Below are 25343 nucleotides of genomic sequence, written 5' to 3'. Positions count from 1 at the left end.
TTTTAGAATCTGATGCACTGAAGTGTTTGGGTTAAATTCATGTTCCCTTTCTTATTTTATGCACAAATAATATTAAAGTGTCATTCAACAACAAGCTAACAGTTCTGATAGAGCTCATTAATGCAGAGATATTAACTGTTTTACATGCATGCAATAGAGATATATGTGTTTCATACTCTGTCATCAAAGCATGTGCTTTTGTAAAATAACCAATCCATTGTTGGAGCAATTTCAAGCTATGACACTAAAAGATGCTCATTTATTAGAGAATTAGCTGTTGGTGTTTATTTAGTTTGTCTATAAAAAAGGTGAGTATGTTTAGTCTAGTGTCTCATTATTGACATTTTAATCGATGGAAACATTTTCATCACGTTTACTCACATCCTCATGTGTTTTGTCTGGATATGTATGAATCCTTTGATGAAGGCTGTCTACAGCTTGTTTGATCCTGAATTTACTCACCCTTTGTTTATTTTGACTTGTGTAGAGGAACCAAGGGCAAAGACATCAGCACTATCAAGTCCCTGAGGGTGTTGCGAGTCTTGCGACCACTGAAGACCATTAAACGTCTACCGAAACTGAAGGTACACATTTGGTTGCAGTCCATCAATACAGCCGTCATGGTTAGGAAAGTATATATATACTTTTAATATTTTGTGGAAACCATGAGGATTGTTTTTAGGATTTTTTGATCAATTAAAATTTTAAAAGAAGTAAAGAATTGTATTTGAAATAGAAATCAGTCAGGTTTATTGTAATTTTGTAACACGTTGCTGGGCTATAGACAAAAAGAAAAAAACACAGTAACAGTGTAAACATAACAAATGTTCTGTCTGTGAGTACTATTGGTATACACAATAGATATGGACAATAACTAAGACAAAGAAAGGATATAAACAAAAATTACATGAAAATGAATGTGGCTCACAAACTTTGAAATGAAAAATACATAACAGCAAATAGTTTTGTAGAAAAGGAACTATTTCTCTTCCACCTGTCTGAAGACAAGAACAAATACATTTTTAAATAAAAATGCATAAAGCATTCCGCTTTATGACTGTAGTTGATTGTTAATGAATCAGAGTGTATTTGTATGTGTGTCTGCTCTCTCTCAGGCCGTGTTTGACTGCGTGGTGAACTCCCTGAAGAACGTGTTGAATATCCTCATTGTCTACATCCTGTTCATGTTCATCTTTGCTGTCATTGCTGTGCAGCTCTTCAAGGGCAAGTTTTTCTACTGCACAGACGAGTCCAAAGGCCTGGAGAAATACTGCAGGTAGAGTGGGATTAATACAGGAGCAGAGAGTAGGGGCCTGATTATCTGCAGGCATACAGCAGTATTTTCCAAATCCATGCAAAAGTGAGTGGAGAAATTATGAGATAATGAGATAAGGTGTTGGGTCCCACAACTATGGAACGCTTGGTGATAGGTTTTTGAAACTATTAGGGAATTTTACAAACAAGCCATATAAAATATAATAAAATAAAAATGTTTCTGGAGTGAATGTACATTTTTCTACTTATGTTCAGCTCTAAAATACTTCCCTTCTGCTCTTTGTCAATCATTTGTATAAAATTATTCTTTAAAGTATAATAATAATAATAATAATTTTAAACTTCCAGGTGTACTGATAGCACCAGGTTCAATCTACTGTTGGCAGTGTTCTTTAAACACATATCCTGAATGGGTATATCTTTATATATGCTGTCTCTTTTTTTTTCTTATTAGAGGGCTGTTCTTGGATTATGATAAGGATGAAGTAGCAGCCCAGCCCAGGGAGTGGAGGAAATATGAGTTCCACTACGACAATGTGCTGTGGGCGTTTCTCACTCTCTTCACTGTTTCTACTGGAGAGGGCTGGCCAACGTAAGTCAGCAGACATGTGAAATGGTCCCTAATGGGGTATATGTTAAACGTCACCTTACCAAACCAGAAAATAGGTTTCATCGTATCCGCTTGTTGGAGAAAGTGTTAATAGCAGTATGAAATGATGATGGTCTCTATGGACTTTTAAGGTAATCAGTTAACCTAACTTAGTTGTTTTATTGTTGCCATTTTTTTCAATTTTAATAGAAGAAAAATAAAAAAACCTTTTAGATATCAATCTACATATGTGATGGTCATCAGTTATGATCATCTTTGGTATCTCCTTTGAAGGTATCTTGAGTATCTTGAAATCAGCTCTATATATAATGAATACAAAAGACCTGAACCGGAAGCAACGTGACCTGTATTACAGAATACAGAAGTTTGTTGTTCATAACCCCAATTATATTTATAACACAGATATTTTGCTTTATATATAGTTCAACCATTTGCTATTCAGTATGTTTTTGTGGGGATTAGAAACCTATAAGCTTCTGTCCCCTTCAAACACTTCCCTTGTGTCCTCTGACCCCTCAGTGGCCTTTTATTCTCTCACTTTAAAGGCCATAATCAGTTTGAAGTGGTGCGCTTTGAGGCCCTGTGATACTGGTAGAGCACAGCTCTCAGGAGGCAGACTAGGCAGACATTCATGAATCAGCGTCAGCCCCAACTCAGAGCCAAACTCATGAATGCGCTGGAAAAGCCATTGTAATTGTCTGTGATGCATTTATTTATTTTATTTATTTATTGTATTTATTTACTTGTTCACAAGCTTGTTGGGTCAGTGTTCTGCATCTGCTGTTTAATTCTGTTTCCTCACAGTGTTTGATTGTTTAATTAAATTATTTCAATGTATTTAGAAATTCAGCAATGCATGATATATAAAAATGCTTCCGTTTAAGACCTGTTGTCACACACTGGAGGAGTTCACTTAATTTTCTTTTAAAAAAGTATTACTTTGGCCACACAATAGAAATGACAGTTCCATAAATCAAACCTGTTAAAGGTATTCATTCAAACTGTGATAATACTGTGATTTCACTGTCTTAGATCTAAGAACTTAGAGTAAAGTAAACTCTTTCAAAGTCTTACAATATGGGTAAAATAAATTAATCTTCTCTCCCCCACAAGATGCTGTAGCGAATCAGCTCAAAGGGGAAATATGAATAATTAATCATAACTAGTTATAATTAATTATAAATATTTAGATCCGGTGTAAGTATTTACTTGACGTCTCAGGGTCAACTGTCTGTCAATTCTAAGAACGTTAATTTCCTGGATAAGGGAAATAACTTTCTTACTGTACAATACTACACAGAGCATGTAGCATAAATCTGCATGATTAGGGACTTCAGTTATGAGCAAACAACGAACAATGTCCAGTGTGATACAAGTAAGACTTTATTAACTACATAAACTAGTCTAACATACACATACACACACACACACACACGCATACAGTTGGTATAGGAACAGGATTAAAGCTTAGGCAGTAAAGAGAAAAGAAATGAATCATGAAGCTATGGGACCATTGGATATTCAGCAGATCTGCAGCCTGAAGGAAACATCAGCTTTTTAGTTCAAACACACCTTTGTAAAAAGGTGCCAATGATATTTAATGTATCAATTAATAAGACTAAGTTTGATACTTGCATGTCTTATCTGTCTGACAGAGAGTCCCGATGCAATCTGAAGGCTCAAGTTGATCTTTGCTGAAGTTGGTTGATGGAAAAGAACCAGTTTGAGTCAGATTATCTTGGTGAATGGAAAGTCAAGGCCCGAGGCCTGGCGTGAATTTAGGGTGTCCTTAGGAGCGTTCTAGCTCACATTTTCTCAGAATCTAACAGAAACACAGACTGGAGGCGGGTCACTGATGTGAGGCTGTGTTCATTCAAAGAAAGGTTTTCCTATGAATTAATTAGAGAAGAGTCCATTTTTACTGTGTATTGTGTCTCTCCTATGGAAAATGTGGTGAAAGGGAGAACTCTCAACATGCCATTAGGTCGTAAAGTGTATCTGGTCTAGCAAAAGGTGCCGTGGTTGCCATGGTGACCAGTGGCCTGTGGTCGTTCACAGACATCCTGGCACCCAGCATGTTTATTAGGTGGGGGGTCTGTGATTATTTGTTAATCTAATGAATAATTGATTTGTTAAATCAAATGAAAAATGGTGTGTCTGATTGGTCCAGACACTACAATGCTTTATTATGTTAAACTGTATAGGGTGTAATGGTGTAATGTTGTCTGTGCACAGGGTTTTGAAGCATTCTGTAGATGCCACTTTTGAGGACCAGGGTCCCAATCCGGGCTACCGCATGGAGATGTCCATCTTCTACGTGGTCTACTTTGTGGTCTTCCCCTTCTTCTTTGTCAACATTTTCGTGGCCTTGATAATTATCACATTCCAGGAACAGGGCGACAAGGCCATGTCAGAGTGCAGTCTGGAGAAGAATGAGGTATAACTGAATAATGTATTTATATATAACATAATGTTTTCGTTGTTCAGTTGCAATTGGCAGGTGTGGTAAAAAGTATTTTTGTTTGGTATTTAACTTCATAAAAAATATGTATTTGGTATTTGATGTCATTAAAAAGAGATGGGCAATATTAAAGTTTTCATATCACGTTCAGTTATATGGGAGAAATAAATAAAGCAAAAAATTGTACTTACCAAAATTGAGCAGATAAACAATAAACACAGACATGGCATGGCTTGACATGACTTGACTAGGCAAAACAAGAACATAGAAATGGACACAACTCACCAACAGTACTTACAGGCAACAAAACACAACAAACTAATATGGCAAACATGAGGGCTTAACCAATGAGAGAGTGACACATACAACAATGGAACCAATAGGTTTGTTCGACTTAACGTGGCACTGCGCAGATCGATCGAAATCTGACTTGAAGCAGTGCATGCCAGTTAGAAATTGAAACAGATTCTGACTTGAAACAGTGCCGACGCCACGTCACATCACTGTCACGTGTGGCATAAAAGCACCGAGAGAGCGTTTCAGAGTGCTGATGACGACACAACTGTTTAACGATTGGCGTGTGTTTCGGGTTTATTCTAGCATCTTCAATTCCAATATTGCTCACAAATCTGTTTTTATAACAGTAAAAGCTTTTTTACTGTAGTCGCAATGTTATATTGAGTCACTTTATCAAAAAACACTGATAAAAGCATATATACCCCCACTTTATTGGTATTTAAATTGTATATGTTTATGTTGAACTTTATTCTTGAACAGAAGGCACTGTATTAAGCAGTATATAAAAAGTGTTTATGTTGCTCATGACAACGTTTCTGAAACATCTGTGTATTTGACAAATATTGCCTTTTATTCACTTCATCGGTGATAGTGTATACAAACACCAAAAGAGCGTCACTACCGGGAGCAGAAAGTGTCTGACTTGACATCTCTGCTTTCAATTCCGCCCCGACTGCAAGCGGCTTCTCTCGCCAATCGGTCTAAGCAGCACTACTTGAAGTCGAACACACCTAGTGAGAACAAGACACATGAACAAAATGTTTGTATATTATATTATATAAAAAAAATAAATAAATAAATAAATAAAAAAAAAAAAAAAAAAAAAAAGGGAATTGTGAAAGGATTAATGCACATGCCTGCGGCGGACCACACAGGCACCTAAATACCCACTCAGAAACAGGTATACATTCATACGTTGACACACAGTGACTAAAGACACACAGAGACAGTCAGCCCCATAAAAGAGCAGTCAGCAAGATGTTCCTGCCCTATTTCCTCTGAGGTCCCATTAGACGGGCCCAGGCGTCTGCAGAGCCTGTGATGTTTCACTCTCTCCCTCTCCATATGCCAGCCTAACATGACTCACAAACTGTGGTGAAAACCCAGACCTCAGGAGAAGTAATTTATCATCAACATTCACAGCAACGCAGCCAAAAAATATCAGTGCCATTAGAGGTCTATTTTCTTGTTCCTTCACAGGTTAGACTGTGTTTTCCACAGTTGTCACTGCTCTTTGTATGATTCGTTTTGGTTATGCGGGAGAGAATGTGACTTCAGAAAGTCTTTTCTGAAAGATAAAGATGGATAACAGTGGTTGTGTGTGACTTAGAGGTCTTCACGGGTCCGCTTGGATCCGAAAACCCGAGGTCCGACCCGAGACCCGAGTGGGTTCGGGTCCAAAACTTAGACGAATACCTTGGACACAGGTCGGGTTCAGTATTAGCGGCCTCGGGTCTCGGGTAATTTAAAATGAACATGCTTTTCCCAAATGGACCCAATTTTTCAAATCCGCTGGTCACAATTGAAAGCGGAGCTAAGAAATATATACAGTGGGTACGGAAAGTATTCAGACTTGCATCCATCAGGCAGGCACTTATATAAAGTAACCTAATAATAAATTGAATAAATGTTAAATAAATCAAAGTAATGGAGAAGTGGCCAAATCAGTCAACAGGACACCGGGATTTTTCCTGACTGACTGCAGGGCTGCAAGCTGTACACACGTCAATGCAATTTACGTCGGGTCCAGACGGGTTCGAAAATAAATGCTGTCGGGTCGTGTCGGACTCGGGTCTAATTTAGTCGGGTCTGTCTCGGGTCGGGTTTTTCTTTTTAAAAAAAATTATTTATGCACGTCGGGTTCGGGTAAGAAGTGATTCGGGTCGATTCGGGTCGGGTACAGATTTTAGGACCCGAGAAGACCTCTAGTGTGACTGTTATGTGAATGAATTCCTCTTTTGCTGTTTTTCCTCTCAGAGAGCCTGCATTGACTTTGCTATCAATGCCAAACCGTTGACCCGCTATATGCCACAGAACCAGCAGTCCTTTCAGTACCGCTTGTGGAAGTTTGTGGTTTCTCCACCCTTTGAGTACTCCATCATGATCATGATTGCTCTCAACACTGTGGTACTCATGATGAAGGTCAGTCAGCCATTTTTCTTTTAGTAGCAGTCCTTGGAGAGTTGACAGCTATCAAAGTTTCATTCATTTTTCACATTTTTTTTATACGCAAGTATGCATTAAATTGATCAAAAGTGAGATAAAAAACATTTATAATGTTACGAAAGATTTACATTTCAAATAAATGCTGTTTTTTTCAAACTTTCTATTCATCAAAGAATCCTGAAAAAATTTCACATTTACCACAAAAATATTAAGCAACATTCAACATTGATAATAATAAGAAATGTTTCTTCAGCACTAAATCAACGTTTTAGTTTTCTGAAGAATCATGTGACACTGAGTACTGTTGTAATGGTTGCTGAAAATTCAGCTTTGCCAGCACAGGAATAAATTGCATTTTTAAATATATATAAATAGAATTTATTTAAATATTTTATTTTTGCTGCTGACTTCCACTGGTTTTATTCCCGTTTGTAAAAATCGTGCAATTTGTTGTAACAAAATAAAAAAAGATGCTCAAATAAATAAAATATTTCCCTTCTTATACCTGCAGTTCCATGGGGCTCCTGACTTTTATGAAGCAATGCTCAAGTATCTCAACATTGTTTTCACTGCTCTCTTTTCAATGGAGTGTATTCTCAAGATTATTGCTTTCGGCCCCTTGGTGAGTATCGTCACTTATACCCTCAACAACTTTAATCTTGGTTGGAAAAGAGCTGCACTTAAAAGCTATCTTCAAGGAACAGTTCACCCAAAAATGAAACTTCTGCCAAATGACAGCTTTAGAGGAACAAATTTACTGGAAAATCTTTATAGCTGTCCACTTCCACTATCTTCCACTTTCATTGTGTGGAAAAGAGCAGCTTAGACATTCTGCCAAACATCTCTTTTTGTGTTCCACAGAAGGTCACAGGTTTGGAACAACATGAAGGCTAGTAAATGATGACAGAATATTCATTTTTGGGTGAACTAATTCTTTAATGCACAGTAAAAAAAAAAAAATCCTGCGATAGAGTGTGAAATTGTAAGCCTCTCCAACCTGTCCCTGAATGATCTCTCTAATTCTTTTCTTCTCAGAATTACCTGAAAGATGCCTGGAATGTGTTTGACTTTGTGACTGTGCTGGGCAGCATCACTGACATCTTAGTTACTGAGATTAACGTAAGTGAGCGGCACTGAGCTCTGCGTTTGAGCTCTATTAGAGGAGAGTCTTAGAGCAAGACCGAGTGTAATACCAGACAGCAGAGATAGGCTGAGAAGAAAAGCCCAGACATGAATGATGATGAGCTGGAGACCCATCACAGCTTTATCTCTGGCTCAGGAAAAGAAGGGAGAGAGCTCTGTTGTTTTTCCAGATAAAATGACAATAGAGTAACCAAATTCATTTGGTGAAGCTCACTTTGACCAAATCACTAGTTTGTGGCTCTAATTTGTGCTTTATGATGTGCACAAGTCTTATGTTGTATTATACTGTATGTCTTGACGTCCATGTCATTGTCAAAAGTTGCTACTGATGGTAATTGTGTTTGTTCTGTAACTATATTTGTGCTTGATGGCTGTTCTTGTTCTCCTGTGTTCCTTAAATGTCTTCACTCAAATCTTGGCTTGCTCCTGCCACAATTTAACATCTTCATGTCAGACTACGGTGAGTTGCTCTCTTGTCTGTGAACTTATGTCTATTCCACCCTGCTGGGAATGAAAGAACTTCCTATTGTAGCACATCATAAGGTTCTTCTTTACTGAAGATAATGCAACATCATTTTTACAATCACCCCATATGACTATGTGGTAAATAGGTCTGGTTTGAAGTCATTAGGCTTCACTAATGCTTATCATGGATTGACATCCTTGTTGGTCCAACCAATCAACCAATCATATTTTTGTCTGGATTGGCAGAATTGTTGTTCCAGGACCAACAAAAGATACTTATCCAAGAGTACATCCTACTTGACAATAATTTTTCACACTGAATCCAGAGTAGAAATTTCTGGGAAAGTCTGGATGTCTTAATGCAGGGATTCTCAAATGTTTTTTGTTAGCCAAATCTCTTTGACCTAAAATATTTACTTTAAGTACTTCCTGAGATTTTAAGTTAATATTTCAATAAATTAACAACACATTTGTATATTCATGTTTCTCTGATGTAGATTAAATGTCACATTGCATTCAGGTAAAAAAATACAATGTAAAGGTTTTATTTTGATTGTTTTAATTTTAATTTATTTATTTTAATTTCGTGATTTTTATTATTTAATTATTCGTTTTTCATCAACTCGATGCAGTTTGCTCGTGAACCCCCAGGAGTTCGCAAATCCCAGATTGGGAAACAGTGCCTAAAGAAATTACATTATTGACATTTGAACAATAAAAAAATCAACTTAACCTCATAATAAAAAAACTACAGATAAATGCAGACTAATATTTCAGGGTCAGTGTGACAGGATTCGAGAAGTGGTCTCATAGAGATTAAGGTCTTATAAAATACTGTCATACTTGTTTTTTAGGATCTGAAAATACAAACTTGATGTTATAAAGAGATATGAGGGTTGAAGTAAAGAGTGCTGAAGGATTAAATGAGGAGAAAGGAACTTTTAAATTGACACAGCCTGTGTTCCCACAGGAACGTCTGCTGAACTTGAGTTTCCTGAGGCTCTTCAGAGCAGCCAGACTCGTCAAACTCCTCCGGCAGGGATACACCATTCGCATCCTGCTCTGGACATTCGTCCAATCTTTTAAGGTAACTCTATTTAGACTGATTTGTTAATCATTGTTGGTTTTTTTTGTTTTTTTTAAAGAAGTTACGATTTCTTCATGTTTATTTCCAGGCACTGCCTTATGTTTGCCTCCTAATTGCCATGCTGTTTTTCATCTACGCCATCATTGGAATGCAGGTATATAGAATTTATGTGCTTCAGTGATGGTATTTTCCAGTAAAAGATCATTACAATACTCCTGTGTATTTTATTATAGGTGAATTAAAATATAGAAATGGTATTCTGTCTGAAGGTTGTTTAATGTAACTGTTTCAAAATACATGCATTTAAAGTAACGTTGTGATTACAGGTGTTTGGGAACATTGAGTTGAGTGATGATACCGCCATAAATCGCCACAACAACTTTCGCACTTTCCTCCAAGCGCTTATGCTGTTGTTCAGGTCTGCACACACCTGATATTCTTTCCCCGGTTTCACAGACAAGGCTAAAGCCTAGTCCTAGACTAAAATGTAAGTCTGAGCTGTTTCAACTGAAAGAAACTTGCACTGACTGATCTTAAAATATATCAGTGCCTTTGTTTTGTCTCAAAAAGCACACCAGTAATGTTTTTTTAAGCACATTTATAAAAAATTACTTAAATGTCCTAATTGAACTATGGCCTAATCCTGGCTTAGTCTAAGCCCAGTCTGTGAAACCGGGCCTTTATCTACTACAATCGAAGCCACTTGAGAATGCAGGAAATCTTAATGAAGCTTCTGGGGTTGTAAAATGGAATCTAAAGTCTAAAGGTCTGACAAATTATGATGGAGATTAGAGAGGATTCTACAGTTAGAATGTTTCTGTAATATGGCCCCTAAACGCTATATTTAGCCAGATCACTATATTTAGACTGTGATTAATATCAACTTTAATAGCGCACATTTATCTAATGCAATTAGGATTTTATGGAGAACTGTATTTATAATTGATCAAGATCTTTCATAGTCAGAAAATATTACTGTATAAAGTATTAAAGGGGTCATATGATGCTTTTTTTAAAGAACATTATTTTGTGCATTTGGTGTAACAGAATATGTTGACATGCTTTAATGTTCAGAAAACACATTATTTTTCAAATACTGTACATTATTGTAGGTCCTCTATGCCCCGCCTCTCTCAAACGCTTAGTTTTCTACAAAGTCCCTCCTTCCGACAACCGCAGTCTGCTCTGATTGGCCAGCTGACCCAGTGCATTTTGATTGGCCGAACACCGCAAGCACTCGTCGGAAATGTAACGCCCCTTACCATAATCGCGAGCTTCATCTTTCAAAATAAATGTAAAGACAGAGCCTGAAAGGGGAACAGAGTCGCGTGACAGACACAGTGATGAAGCTGGTATGTGTGCAGTACACAAGCCACGGTTAAGACAGCTGACTCCGCTGTGATGTGATCCCCACCCCCCCTCTCTCTTTCTCTCTCTCTTTCTCTCTCTCACTCTCTCACGCTCTCTCTCTCTCTCTCTCTCTCTCTCTCTCTCTCTCTCGCTCGCTCGCACACACACACACACACACACACACACTCGATGTAATCTTAAAGATTTCTAAATGCATCTACTTTCGGAAGGTCAAATAAAGTGCTTTTGCTTTCGCCTAGAAACACACAGCGTCTCCCTGACATGCTGCTTCAACACTAACTGCGGTTACTGAAACCACGCCTTCTTTCTTTGCGTGCACATTTGGGCGGCATTATGCAAATATTTCCACATAGTGAGGTAGATATGTGGGGGCGTGTTAGAACGAGCCATTTTAGGGGGGCGTAGCAGAGTCTTAACTTTGATAAAGAATATCTCTTTGGTTTTGAGACTTTAGTCTTTGCAACTTCAGGGATCTTATCTATGCACAATCAGCTTGAGAACAAAGCACAAAGACAAAGAGAAAACTTTCCTAACTACCTAATTACAGCTAACCTAGTCTGATCTCAAACTGTAGAGCTGCTAAAGATTTCAGCTGCGCACTGTAAGATTATCTATCTGTCTGTCTAATAGTCATTTCCATTATTTGTAGTACTTGGTATCACTCTGTTTGCATCGCTCTTTTGTGCTCCTTCTCTCTGTGGTCTCCCCTTTTAGTCAGATTGAATTTTAAAGTACCATCTGGAGTATCAGCCATATTGCTAGAAAAACAACATCTCCTAATGAAATTCCTAAATAAATTTCCATCTTTCCCTTATGTTCATTACCTCGAAGCTTCCTTTGAGCTGAGAGCCATGAGCAGGCAGCATGTCAGTGTGACAACAGTGTTATAACTGAAATCTGGCTCAACAGTAATTTAAATATCAGCACTTTTCCCATGATCTCCAGTCTCTGTTATATTCTCTGACAGTCATTCCTGCTTTTAATAGCAGATGCCGCATTTATTTAATCAGCTCATCATCATGTCTCTTGCAGGAGTGCTACTGGTGAAGCCTGGCATGAGATTATGCTGTCCTGTCTGAGTGAGCGCACGTGTGATGCAAGCTCAGGCATTCATGGAAAGGAGTGCGGGAGTGACTTTGCCTACTTCTACTTTGTCTCCTTTATTTTCCTCTGTTCTTTCCTGGTTAGTGCTCTGAGTCGTACCAGCCAAAACAGGCTTATCATTGGCAATGGCATTTTTTTTCTGTGTAAACTCTAAAAATAGTTAAATCCAAAAGTATTGCTAAGTGTAAAATGTGTTGGAGATCGGCTGTCGATTCATTAAATTATAAGCAGTTTTCTCTGAAAAGCTGTTTATTCAGCATTGTGAAGCCTCTCCTCCATTGACATCCATTAAAAAAAATGGCCTCTGGTCTCCTTTCCTGCGTATACTGCCAAAGCGGAAGCGTTCGCATTAGCCGTTACGCTTTTTTTGGCTAAAGGTTGCAGGCTTGCCTTCTAGTGGCTTTGGCTCCATGAACTGAACTGAGTGTGTCAGATAAGAGAGACATACAAAATGTGCAGATCGGTGGGTCCCCAGGACCAGGATTGAAAACCATTGCTGTAGCATGCCATTACATCCTACTGCCACAAAACTGCTTGTTTATCTTAAATCTAAAAACCTGTCTGAATGTGACGCTGAAATATTCCATTGTGTTTGGAATAGGGCTGGGTATTGATGCAGATTTCCTGATTCGATTTGATTCTGATTTCCAAGCATTAATTTGATTCTGATTCAATATACTTTAATTTAGTTGAAATTCACTGAGCATTTTTCAGTTAGTCAGTCAGTCACATTTATTTTTGAAGCACATTTAAAAATAACAGCTGTTGGCCAAAGTGCTGTAAAAGTTTTAAACAGGCAACAAGGCTGAAACACAAAATATGAAACACAAGTGCAATGCGCAATAAAATGCCACTACAGTATATCTGTTTATGTGCAAAAATTTAAAAATTGTCTCTTCTAATGCTGTAAATTATACAGGGCAGTGTTTCATCACACTACACTTTTCCTCCAAAGATGTCCGTTCATATGCATGGGAATGCTGAAGACCAGAAGCACAAAGTCATAAGAAGTTTGAAAAGAAATTGTGTGGAGTCTAAAAATTCATTTTTAAAATATGAATTAAAAGAACTAGCTCATAAGATAATTTGGTTCAGTAATGGTTTTAATTCACCAGAAAGAATCAGTTTATGAGAGTAATTTGATTGTGAATTGGACTGCATTGGTCATGTTGTATGATATTTTTGCATGCAGCCCACCCAAACAACTCAATAGAAAGACATTTTTTTGTGGTACATAGTCTTCACATTTAATACAGACTGCAAACTCACATGTACGGCTGAGGTAAAATATTTTATTGATTGTAATTATTTGTTTTGCCATTGCATTGAAGATGCAGAAGCCATTCACTGTTTTTCGGACTCTGATTAATCAGAAATCTATATTTTTACTAGTGCTGTCAAATGATTAATCGCGATTAATCGCATCCAAAATAAAAGTTTTTGTTTACTTAATAAATGTGTGTGTTTGAAAATATTTACATGTATTTACATGCATATACTGTATGTATATTCATATAATTTGTATTATTTCTAAATATATTTAATATATAAACATAACATATTTTTTCTTAAATATATACATGCATGTGTGTGTATTTATATATACATAATAAATATTCACAGTACACACACATATATTTTGTAAACCAAAACTTTTAATTTGAATGCGATTAATCGCGATTAATCGTTGTCAGCACTAATTTTTACCCAACCCTAATTTGCAATTAGTGTCATACTCTCAGAGTGTTTTTCCTGCTCCATGATCTTCAGATACTTTTCTCCCACCACTTTCTCCAGATGTTGAACCTGTTTGTGGCTGTCATTATGGACAACTTTGAATATCTGACACGTGATTCCTCCATCTTGGGCCCTCACCACCTGGATGAGTTTATCCGAGTGTGGGCAGAGTATGACCCAGCCGCATGGTATGTTTCAGTCTACACTCCCTCACCAGATGGAGACCTACTCTTATGATAAATATAGTAACTGAGTTTGGCAACAGTTGAGAGAAGGAGAGTCATTCTGTTAGGGCTCAAAGGCCTTCTCAGGTTAGACCACATAAATAAAAGAGAGAAATGCAGAATATTCCCTGTGATAATGTGTGACTGAAGATCTCCCACACAATGCCCAAAGAATGCCCACATGAATACAAAGAATCATGGTTTGGATGTGAGTGGGATCTTGTACTCCTATCCGCGTCCATTCTGTCCACAACACAAATGTGCTCTCCAAGCTTTCTTCATGTATGTCATGTTTTGCTTGTTCTTTCCGCAGCGGACGGATTTCCTATAAGGATATGTACAATTTGTTGAGAATTATCTCGCCCCCCCTTGGCTTAGGGAAGAACTGCCCTAATAGGGTAGCATACAAGGTTTGCAACCCAAGCAACTTCTTCCACTTGTGTGGCCTCTGTGTACAAACGCCCAGAGACCCAAACTTGAATGGCTGTGCTCAAATGACTTGTCTACACACAAGCACTTGCCCCACCAGATTTGACTGGCTTTGGTTAATGATGCTGAATGGCAAACAAAGCTTTCAAGGCCACATAACAATCTAAACCCTCCTTTTATGACTCTTACATACAGTTTTCATATTCACAATTCAGGGTTTTGGCACTAAACTAATGTTAAAATATCAAGCAAAATAGTTTTTTTTTACATTTATAGCTCAACATCATAGCTGTAATTTGCATAAACTGTTCAAATGAAATAGAACCGAACAGAAACTGGCATTGAAACCTTTGTTTCCGTGCACTGAAAGAGAAAACTCCCCCGATGTCTCAGCATGCAGATGCAGACATCTTCCAAACAATGCAGCCATTCTGTCACCATCCACTCCTCGTGTCATCTCACTCACCTCTTCCATCTCTCCTTATCAGGGATCAACTCTCTCACCTCTGACCTCTAACCTTTGGGATCCATCTCTGACCCTGCCAGGCCAGGATGGCATCCCTGTTCATGACACTCTTGGAAATCTAATTAACAAAAGATTTCTGTTTTTTGTCGTCTGTTGTTTGTTTTTGTCTTTTTTTTTCATTTCGTCTTGATCTGATTACTTTCTGCCCCCCTTGTTTCTCTTCCCGTCTCTCTAACCCCCCATCCTTTTCTTTATTTTGGGTTATTTGCGTTGTCTGCACTATGAAGTGGCCGTATCAAGTACCTCGATATGTATGAGATGCTGCTCCACATGTCCCCACCTTTAGGTTTGGGAAAGAAATGCCCTCCACGAATCGCCTACAAGGTAGCTCAACTTCACATGCCCCCCCTCTCTCTGCTCGTACTGTCTTCCCATTGGCTTATTCTTCAGCCAATCTCTGTGCTCTTGCAGTGTTTCCCCTCATGTTTTTTTTAACTGTTTTTTTTTCTCCCCACGCTCTGATCTTTTTGGTGTAGTCCCTCCCCCTCTCCCTTTTTATTCGAGTCTTCCCCTCCACTTCTTTTGTAATCTAGGGATGGTCACAGACTAATGATGAGTATGACTGCAGAACTTTAGTGTATTTAATGTTTAACTACAAACCAGACTCATTGGAAATACATGCCTATTTCGACATTTCAGCAAAACAATGTTACGTTTCTTCTTGCACGTTTTGTTACACTATCAAAGTGAAATGTCCAGTGAGTGAAAATAAAAGCACATTCAGTTTTATGCGAAACAAATGAATATGAATCTGACAGTGCTTTATTACATTGCTTGTTGTACATATTGCAGCAGTTAGAAAATAAAATGTCTGATGAGTGTTGCTAAAATCACATTTGAAAACAACGTACCACCTAAGCAATACCCTACCCTAAACCTGACCAATAATGTTAAATAAGCAAGTATGCCATTTTAGCTTGCTTCTGCAAGTCTATGAGCTCATTTCTTATGACTCATATTTCACGGGACTTGTACCCGAGCGCTCCATATCGAAAATGCAACACTGTACCAGGTGAGCTAGTGAGCAAGTTTACTACATCAAAAAGCCATGCACATGGAGCTGGATATGTTATGTAAACGTCAAAATGTATTAGTCTACAAATCATGCATTATGATAAAAGATTTTTGAGTTCATGACAGGGTACTATGCAAGGAACTGCACAAAAATAAGTCTTTATTGATCGATAACCTGCCCCATAAAAGTTGTTTTACTGCCTCTAGTGGATTGTTTGTATATTCATTAGGTACATTTTTGGGAGTTTTTCAAAAATGTAGGTAGAAGCATGTATTTTCATTGAGCCTATGTTTAATTATGATGATAATAAGTGAGACTTAAATCTAAATTTTTATCTTTGGTCATACTTCATGTGTATAAAATGTTCCCCATAAGTTGCATTGTGTAAGGGTTTGTGCACAACATTGTAAAAGTAATTTTCTGTACCAATCATATGCACTGAAAATGCAAAATAATTTATGTAATCTCAGTTTACATAAAAATATGCCCAATTGCTCTTTTTGCGGGTTTCCAATTTCTTCCATTGGGATTCACTTAAGGGCCCCAAATTTAGCTCAAAAACCTCTTTTAGAGCCTTTATGTTATGTTAGAATAGGAACGGTCCCCCCTCACCCTTGTTTCATGGAGCAGTGTGTGTAACCTAAGTTGTTTTCAGTCATGAGAACTTTGCACTTGACCTCTCTCTTCCTATCTTGGCGGACTTTCACTTATTCTCCTTGTCTTGCTTGTGCTGTCTATCTCTCATCCACTCGACCATTTCCTCTCTCTTTTCTTTGTCCTGTAGCCTTCTCTCTCGTTCTCTATGTCTGCAGTATGTGAGAATGTCAATCTGTTTTTTTGTCTTTGTTCATTCTGATCTGTTTCTCTTGCACTGCTACTGCTAGTAGATGTATGGTCTCTTTGCTCAGGGGAGCTCAACTCTTCAGAATGAATCACACTAAACCATACTGTACGCCCGTACATCCCATGATACAGTCGAGTTGTCATGTTTAAAGGTGCGCTCGGTTATTTCCCTCTTAGAAAGTTTTAACTTTTAACATACAGAAATTAATAGAAAAAATATGTAAAATCATGTGCAGTCACTCTAATAAATTTTTTTTTATTTTACATAGAGTGGGTTGCCTTCTGAGGGCGGCCATTTTGAGATCACATGACTAGCCAAATAATACTTATACTGTAACTCTCCTATTATTGGAGACTGCTTTTCACAGAATAAAATAATCATGACTGACTGCTAATAGAGCATTTCTACGAATGCATTGTGACAGATTTTTTTATGCTACATCCACACCACTGGGTGTCAGTGTACAGTAACTCCCAAAAAAATTTGTGCACCTTTAAAGGTGAAGTGTGTAATTTTTGAGACTCAAATGACTCAATTACACAATTGACCTTCTAAACATGATTTTAAGTATTTTTACAAAGCTGTTGAAAGTAGCTGGTGTGTTTAGCATTGTTTCAGCTCTAAAAAGCCACAAATGGTCACCATTTGAAACTCTTAAATCTAAAAGCAGCTATCTGCTGCACGTTTATTGATCAGTAATTCCCAGAGTCGAGCTCCCATGTCCTCTGAAGCCTCTCATAATTGTGTGTACACGCTTTTCTCCACTCTCAAGTCGGTGTTGGTTTATCACCAGTGCACTTTGGTTGCGGATTGTAGCCTATAGCAGTGAATGTGAATGTTCGATTCTGTATGTTTCTATTCTGTATGTGAACAAAACTGTTTGTGTGCTTGAAATGATAAGATTAGAACAGGATTCTACATTACTGAATGACCAAACTGATCCAAAATATATATTGCATGATTGCTAGAATGCATGAATTGAATAAATAGAAGGATATGAAATAATCATGTCTAATCTCAGGAGCACACAAACTGTTTTGTTTGTGAATTTTTGGGTTGTTCTGATTGATGCTGATTTTGAGAAGTGTTTTTACCCCACTAATGAACCTCATGGCTTCCCCTAGCGGCTGGTGAAAATGAACATGCCCATTGCAGATGACAACAGTGTGCACTTCACCTCTACTTTGATGGCTCTGATCCGCACTGCCCTAGAGATCAAACTGGCATCAGGTCAGTCTGGTGCCTTTTTTATTGTCTAAATGATTGCTTAATTATTGTATAGATTAGCATCTAGAATCCATCTTTCTCTTTTCCAAATAACTTCAAATGTGATTAGTGCCTAATGGAGAGATTAATCACTTATTCAGTGTGATCTGTTCCGTTAGCATCTGTTGTATCTCTCTGAGTGTTTGGCACTGGGTGGGTTTTTCTAGCTTCATTTTCACAGTTTTGCCTTGCGATGTATTGATCTAAATTCACTGAACTTAATTAATTTATTATTATTATTATTAATTTATTTTTATTTTTATTACAGGGGATTAAAATAGTTTTTCTGCTTCGCTAAATTCCTTTACTCCAACTGTGTTTTGTCTTTCAATGCATTGATCTTAATTCACATTATAATAACACAGATAAAAAGAGAAGTGTTGACATTTTTAAAATATTTATGAAACAACAAAATAATTCGACTGAATTGAACTGTGTATATATAAGATATAGTCGAATTAGCCTCTTTCCTCTCTGTTCATGATCTCTCCACAGGCATGGTGGCCCAACGTCTGTCAGACGCTGAACTGAAGAAGGAGCTCACTACAGTCTGGCCAAACCTGTCTCAGAAGACTATGGACCTGCTGGTCACTCCACACAAACGTAAACGCATTATGAATCATCACCCAGGAGATCCTTTAATTTGCCACATCAATACTCTCAAATACTTGCATCCACATATTACAAAACTAACACTGAGGTACAGACACACACTTACAAATGATTTAAACCAGGGGTGTCAAACTCAGTTCCTGGAGGGCCACAGCCCTGCAGAGTTTAGATTCAACCCTAATTAAACACACCTGATCCAACTAATCAAGTCCTTCAGGCTTATTTGAAAACTACATGGTATGTGTGTTGGAGCAGGTTTGGAACTAAACTCTGCAGAGCTGTGGCCCTACAGGAACTGAGTTTGACACCTCTGATCTTAAGGGAACTCTAAGTATTTTCACATGTGCAAACATCTCCAAACACAATACACAGCGACATCTAGTGGTCACCAGTGGAACTTCCAAACAACACATAACTAAGGTGCATTTGTCTCTTTGCAGCCAATGAGCTTACAGTGGGGAAGGTATATGCGGCTCTTATGATTTTTGACTATTACAAGCAAAACAGAGCCAAAAGACTTCAAATGCAGCAACAGCAGCAGAGAGAACAGGCAGGACTTGGATCTCAGGTGATACATATACAGTATATACTTACACTACTAGTCAAATTGTTGTGCTATTTTGCACATTTTTGCACAATAACAAATAGATGTACAATGAAAATTATTTTGTGAAAATAGCAAACCATTAAATCTTGTCTAAACTATTTATGCAGAGGTTTTTTAAAGAAAAATGTATGTAATAAATAATGTAATAACATAAAATATGATAAATTTGCCTATACTAATTTCAAATGAAAGCCTTCACATCATTTTATGAAGGATCATAAAAAATCAGATTAATCTACCAACTGGTAGTGAATATGTGTTTTGATTCTTTCTGTTTGAAGAATAAAGTCAGTGCTCTTTTAGAGCCTATTCTCCCACTAACCCACATGCAAGATCAGGCCATGAACAGTGTAGATTCAGCCTCAGAGTTTCAAGCTCAGACCAGACCCAGCTCCACCATGCTCAACAACGGACGCACACAGTGAGCACAAAATCCCTGCTGCATTCATATTCAGTACACACTTGAATGAATCTCTTTGCCATGACAAGTGTATCTACTCTAATACGTTTTGTTAAATTTCATGCCCAGTCTTGACAACACAATAAAAGGATCTTCATCCTGGGCCTCAGAGAAGTCCAAGGAGGTGCAGCGGTCTAAACGGCGGCCAATGTCCAGAGGTCAATCAGAGGATGCCTCAAATGCGAACACTGTCCAGGTGCTGTAAATAAAAATGCAGACTCTCTCTGACACACACAGGCTGCGTCCGAAAGCCTAGGCAGCTGACTTGCTACTTTATCAAGCAATGACTTTGCAGGCAGCGTTTTTGCATGAAGGCACCTCATGAAACTGATTTCGGACAGGCTTCTGAGGCAGCGTAACAGTTTAATGATCTACAACAAAATAGATTGAGTTTTGGTGATAACGAAACAAATATTTAATTACTTTAATGATTTCTCGCTAGAACTAACATCAAATGTGCAAAAAGTTAGTCAGAAATATACATTTACACACAAACTGACCACCAAACTCAACTTTCAGACACCAATTTTATTTTTTAGCTCAACCATCACGGAATGGAACGCACAGGATTGTGGATATCAAAGGCAACGAAGTATACATCTACAGTATGCTGCCTTTAAAAATCAATCAGATGAAGGTATCATCTGGAATGATACAGGAAGGGAAGCTAACTTTGAATTCGGACATGCCTTGATGCCATTCTACCTTGGAATGCGTCCTCCAAAGGCAGCATTTTAGAGCTTTTGGACACAGCAACAGTGTCTTTCTTTAATGCAGGGGTGTCCAAACTCGGTCCTGGAGAGCCAATGTCCTTCAGAGTTTAGCTCCATCCCCAATTAAACACACCTGAACCAGCTAATCAAGGTATTACTAGGCATACTAGACACTTTCAGGCAGGTGTGTTGAGGAAAGTTGGAGCTAAACTCCACTGTCTAAACTAAGACAGTGGCCCTCCAGGACCGAGTTTGGACACCACTTATGTGTATTTAATCTCTTATTGTGTGTTTTTAATAGGAATCAGTAGAAATGAGGAAGATGGAGAACAGTGCCAACACAGTGACCTCTGGCGGCTTTGCGGCCCAAGGACGTGCAGTATCCATGCCAAAACTCAACGCAGAGATGCAGGTATTCTATTGGAACAATGATCTGATGATCTGCATTTCTGTGAAAAATTCTACACATATATATAAAAATATATGCAAGTCAGTCAATACAAATGCATGTGCAAGACTTCAGATTCATCCGCTATAGGTAAATAACTAGAAGAATAACTGTGCAGTAAATGGTAAAACTATTTGCGCTACCAACCAGTGTGTTTATAATTATGACAATACATTAAAATGCTATGATAAGAAATACCTGTTTGCAATATCAAGCATCATAACAAGCTGTTTTTGCTAAAATAACTGGTGTAAGGATCCACCCTCCAGCCCAAAAAGCAGAATCCAGCGGCCTGGTCGAAGGATTTAGTTTAAATTTTAGTCTAGCTCCGTGTTCAATCTGACTCCAATTTCACGTGATCAGTTTTTAATTAGAAATATTGCTTTGAAATATTGCCTAACTTTAATGATCACAAATATTAATTTAGATATTTGATTATTCCTGACTCACTATACTTTCAATTATCCGTTCACTGGGGACCTAATGTCTCTTTCAAGTCTCACGCTGGCCTTACGTGGATCTTACGGTCACAAACTCGCCAGTCTGATGCTAGTCAGAGGGTGTAGGTAGACTAATACCTATTTTGCCTGCCGCCTACTGCTTGCTTATGACAAAAAGTGTAATTCACTTAGTACTTTCCCGTACAACTTGCTAACATCGGCGATAGACAGAAATCAGAAGGTCTCCGATGACGTGCCTACTGCTCCTATCATTCACAAGCCTTCAGTTTGATCTATCCTGGCCGTAGATTTGCGGTAACAAAAGCCTCCTCACAGTTTACTAGTCATAATGATTTTAGGAGAGTTCAGAATAAATCAAATATAACAATTTATTATCAGCAAACTGGCATCAGGTCAGTCTGGTGCCTTTTTTATTGTCTAAATGATTGCTTAATTATTGTATAGATTAGCATCTAGAATCCATCTTTCTCTTTTCCAAATAACTTCAAATGTGATTAGTGCCTAATGGAGAGATTAATCACTTATTCAGTGTGATCTGTTCCGTTAGCATCTGTTGTATCTCTCTGAGTGTTTGGCACTGGGTGGGTTTTTCTAGCTTCATTTTCACAGTTTTGCCTTGCGATGTATTGATCTAAATTCACTGAACTTAATTAATTTATTATTATTATTATTAATTTATTTTTATTTTTATTACAGGGGATTAAAATAGTTTTTCTGCTTCGCTAAATTCCTTTACTCCAACTGTGTTTTGTCTTTCAATGCATTGATCTTAATTCACATTATAATAACACAGATAAAAAGAGAAGTGTTGACATTTTTAAAATATTTATGAAACAACAAAATAATTCGACTGAATTGAACTGTGTATATATAAGATATAGTCGAATTAGCCTCTTTCCTCTCTGTTCATGATCTCTCCACAGGCATGGTGGCCCAACGTCTGTCAGACGCTGAACTGAAGAAGGAGCTCACTACAGTCTGGCCAAACCTGTCTCAGAAGACTATGGACCTGCTGGTCACTCCACACAAACGTAAACGCATTATGAATCATCACCCAGGAGATCCTTTAATTTGCCACATCAATACTCTCAAATACTTGCATCCACATATTACAAAACTAACACTGAGGTACAGACACACACTTACAAATGATTTAAACCAGGGGTGTCAAACTCAGTTCCTGGAGGGCCACAGCCCTGCAGAGTTTAGATTCAACCCTAATTAAACACACCTGATCCAACTAATCAAGTCCTTCAGGCTTATTTGAAAACTACATGGTATGTGTGTTGGAGCAGGTTTGGAACTAAACTCTGCAGAGCTGTGGCCCTACAGGAACTGAGTTTGACACCTCTGATCTTAAGGGAACTCTAAGTATTTTCACATGTGCAAACATCTCCAAACACAATACACAGCGACATCTAGTGGTCACCAGTGGAACTTCCAAACAACACATAACTAAGGTGCATTTGTCTCTTTGCAGCCAATGAGCTTACAGTGGGGAAGGTATATGCGGCTCTTATGATTTTTGACTATTACAAGCAAAACAGAGCCAAAAGACTTCAAATGCAGCAACAGCAGCAGAGAGAACAGGCAGGACTTGGATCTCAGGTGATACATATACAGTATATACTTACACTACTAGTCAAATTGTTGTGCTATTTTGCACATTTTTGCACAATAACAAATAGATGTACAATGAAAATTATTTTGTGAAAATAGCAAACCATTAAATCTTGTCTAAACTATTTATGCAGAGGTTTTTTAAAGAAAAATGTATGTAATAAATAATGTAATAACATAAAATATGATAAATTTGCCTATACTAATTTCAAATGAAAGCCTTCACATCATTTTATGAAGGATCATAAAAAATCAGATTAATCTACCAACTGGTAGTGAATATGTGTTTTGATTCTTTCTGTTTGAAGAATAAAGTCAGTGCTCTTTTAGAGCCTATTCTCCCACTAACCCACATGCAAGATCAGGCCATGAACAGTGTAGATTCAGCCTCAGAGTTTCAAGCTCAGACCAGACCCAGCTCCACCATGCTCAACAACGGACGCACACAGTGAGCACAAAATCCCTGCTGCATTCATATTCAGTACACACTTGAATGAATCTCTTTGCCATGACAAGTGTATCTACTCTAATACGTTTTGTTAAATTTCATGCCCAGTCTTGACAACACAATAAAAGGATCTTCATCCTGGGCCTCAGAGAAGTCCAAGGAGGTGCAGCGGTCTAAACGGCGGCCAATGTCCAGAGGTCAATCAGAGGATGCCTCAAATGCGAACACTGTCCAGGTGCTGTAAATAAAAATGCAGACTCTCTCTGACACACACAGGCTGCGTCCGAAAGCCTAGGCAGCTGACTTGCTACTTTATCAAGCAATGACTTTGCAGGCAGCGTTTTTGCATGAAGGCACCTCATGAAACTGATTTCGGACAGGCTTCTGAGGCAGCGTAACAGTTTAATGATCTACAACAAAATAGATTGAGTTTTGGTGATAACGAAACAAATATTTAATTACTTTAATGATTTCTCGCTAGAACTAACATCAAATGTGCAAAAAGTTAGTCAGAAATATACATTTACACACAAACTGACCACCAAACTCAACTTTCAGACACCAATTTTATTTTTTAGCTCAACCATCACGGAATGGAACGCACAGGATTGTGGATATCAAAGGCAGCGAAGTATACATCTACAGTATGCTGCCTTTAAAAATCAATCAGATGAAGGTATCATCTGGAATGATACAGGAAGGGAAGCTAACTTTGAATTCGGACATGCCTTGATGCCATTCTACCTTGGAATGCGTCCTCCAAAGGCAGCATTTTAGAGCTTTTGGACACAGCAACAGTGTCTTTCTTTAATGCAGGGGTGTCCAAACTCGGTCCTGGAGAGCCAATGTCCTTCAGAGTTTAGCTCCATCCCCAATTAAACACACCTGAACCAGCTAATCAAGGTATTACTAGGCATACTAGACACTTTCAGGCAGGTGTGTTGAGGAAAGTTGGAGCTAAACTCCACTGTCTAAACTAAGACAGTGGCCCTCCAGGACCGAGTTTGGACACCACTTATGTGTATTTAATCTCTTATTGTGTGTTTTTAATAGGAATCAGTAGAAATGAGGAAGATGGAGAACAGTGCCAACACAGTGACCTCTGGCGGCTTTGAAGGCCAAGGACGTGCAGTATCCATGCCAAAACTCAACGCAGAGATGCAGGTATTCTATTGGAACAATGATCTGCAGTCAAACATTTCTGTGAAAAATTCTACACATATATATAAAAATATATGCAAGTCAGTCAATACAAATGCATGTGCAAGACTTCAGATTCATCCGCTATAGGTAAATAACTAGAAGAATAACTGTGCAGTAAATGGTAAAACTATTTGCGCTACCAACCAGTGTGTTTATAATTATGACAATACATTAAAATGCTATGATAAGAAATACCTGTTTGCAATATCAAGCATCATAACGAGCTGTTTTTGCTAAAATAACTGGTGTAAGGATCCACCCTCCAGCCCAAAAAGCAGAATCCAGCGGCCTGGTCGAAGGATTTAGTTTAAATTTTAGTCTAGCTCCGTGTTCAATCTGACTCCAATTTCACGTGATCAGTTTTTAATTAGAAATATTGCTTTGAAATATTGCCTAACTTTAATGATCACAAATATTAATTTAGATATTTGATTATTCCTGACTCACTATACTTTCAATTATCCGTTCACTGGGGACCTAATGTCTCTTTTAAGTCTCACGCTGGCCTTACGTGGATCTTACGATCACAAACTCGCCAGTCTGATGCTAGTCAGAGGGTGTAGGTAGACTAATACCTATTTTGCCTGCCGCCTACTGCTTGCTTATTACAAAAAGTGTAATTCACTAAGTCCTTTCCTGTACAACTTGCTAACATCGGCGATAGACAGAAATCAGACGGTCTCCGATGACGTGCCGACTGCTCCTATCATTCACAAGCCTTCAGTTTGATCTATCCTGGTCGTAGATTTGC

General features: G+C 38.0%; 1 protein-coding gene across 1 annotated transcript in view; it reads left to right on the top strand.

The window, feature by feature from the left end:
• The window catches only part of cacna1ba (calcium channel, voltage-dependent, N type, alpha 1B subunit, a), a 121877-nt gene that overhangs the window by 84134 nt on the left and 12400 nt on the right, over positions 1-25343 (top strand). The window contains exons 24-48 of the mRNA XM_016275226.1: positions 488-584; positions 1116-1276; positions 1730-1867; positions 4121-4322; positions 6621-6785; positions 7321-7431; positions 7845-7928; positions 9388-9504; positions 9593-9658; positions 9831-9922; positions 11908-12058; positions 13777-13904; positions 15123-15219; positions 17879-17984; positions 18516-18623; positions 19073-19200; positions 19521-19660; positions 19769-19895; positions 20714-20824; positions 21869-21902; positions 22245-22352; positions 22802-22929; positions 23250-23389; positions 23498-23624; positions 24443-24553. Of these exons, the coding sequence (XP_016130712.1) occupies positions 488-584; positions 1116-1276; positions 1730-1867; positions 4121-4322; positions 6621-6785; positions 7321-7431; positions 7845-7928; positions 9388-9504; positions 9593-9658; positions 9831-9922; positions 11908-12058; positions 13777-13904; positions 15123-15219; positions 17879-17984; positions 18516-18623; positions 19073-19200; positions 19521-19660; positions 19769-19895; positions 20714-20824; positions 21869-21902; positions 22245-22352; positions 22802-22929; positions 23250-23389; positions 23498-23624; positions 24443-24553 (2977 nt within the window). The remainder of the gene's footprint in view (positions 1-487; positions 585-1115; positions 1277-1729; positions 1868-4120; positions 4323-6620; positions 6786-7320; positions 7432-7844; positions 7929-9387; positions 9505-9592; positions 9659-9830; positions 9923-11907; positions 12059-13776; positions 13905-15122; positions 15220-17878; positions 17985-18515; positions 18624-19072; positions 19201-19520; positions 19661-19768; positions 19896-20713; positions 20825-21868; positions 21903-22244; positions 22353-22801; positions 22930-23249; positions 23390-23497; positions 23625-24442; positions 24554-25343) is intronic.

Source organism: Sinocyclocheilus grahami, unplaced genomic scaffold, assembly GCF_001515645.1.
Source record: "Sinocyclocheilus grahami isolate Dianchi unplaced genomic scaffold, SAMN03320097.WGS_v1.1 scaffold92.1, whole genome shotgun sequence".
Lineage (NCBI taxonomy): Eukaryota > Metazoa > Chordata > Actinopteri > Cypriniformes > Cyprinidae > Sinocyclocheilus > Sinocyclocheilus grahami.
Note: the sequence above shows the minus strand (reverse complement) of the source record. Positions and strands in the feature narration are given on the sequence as shown.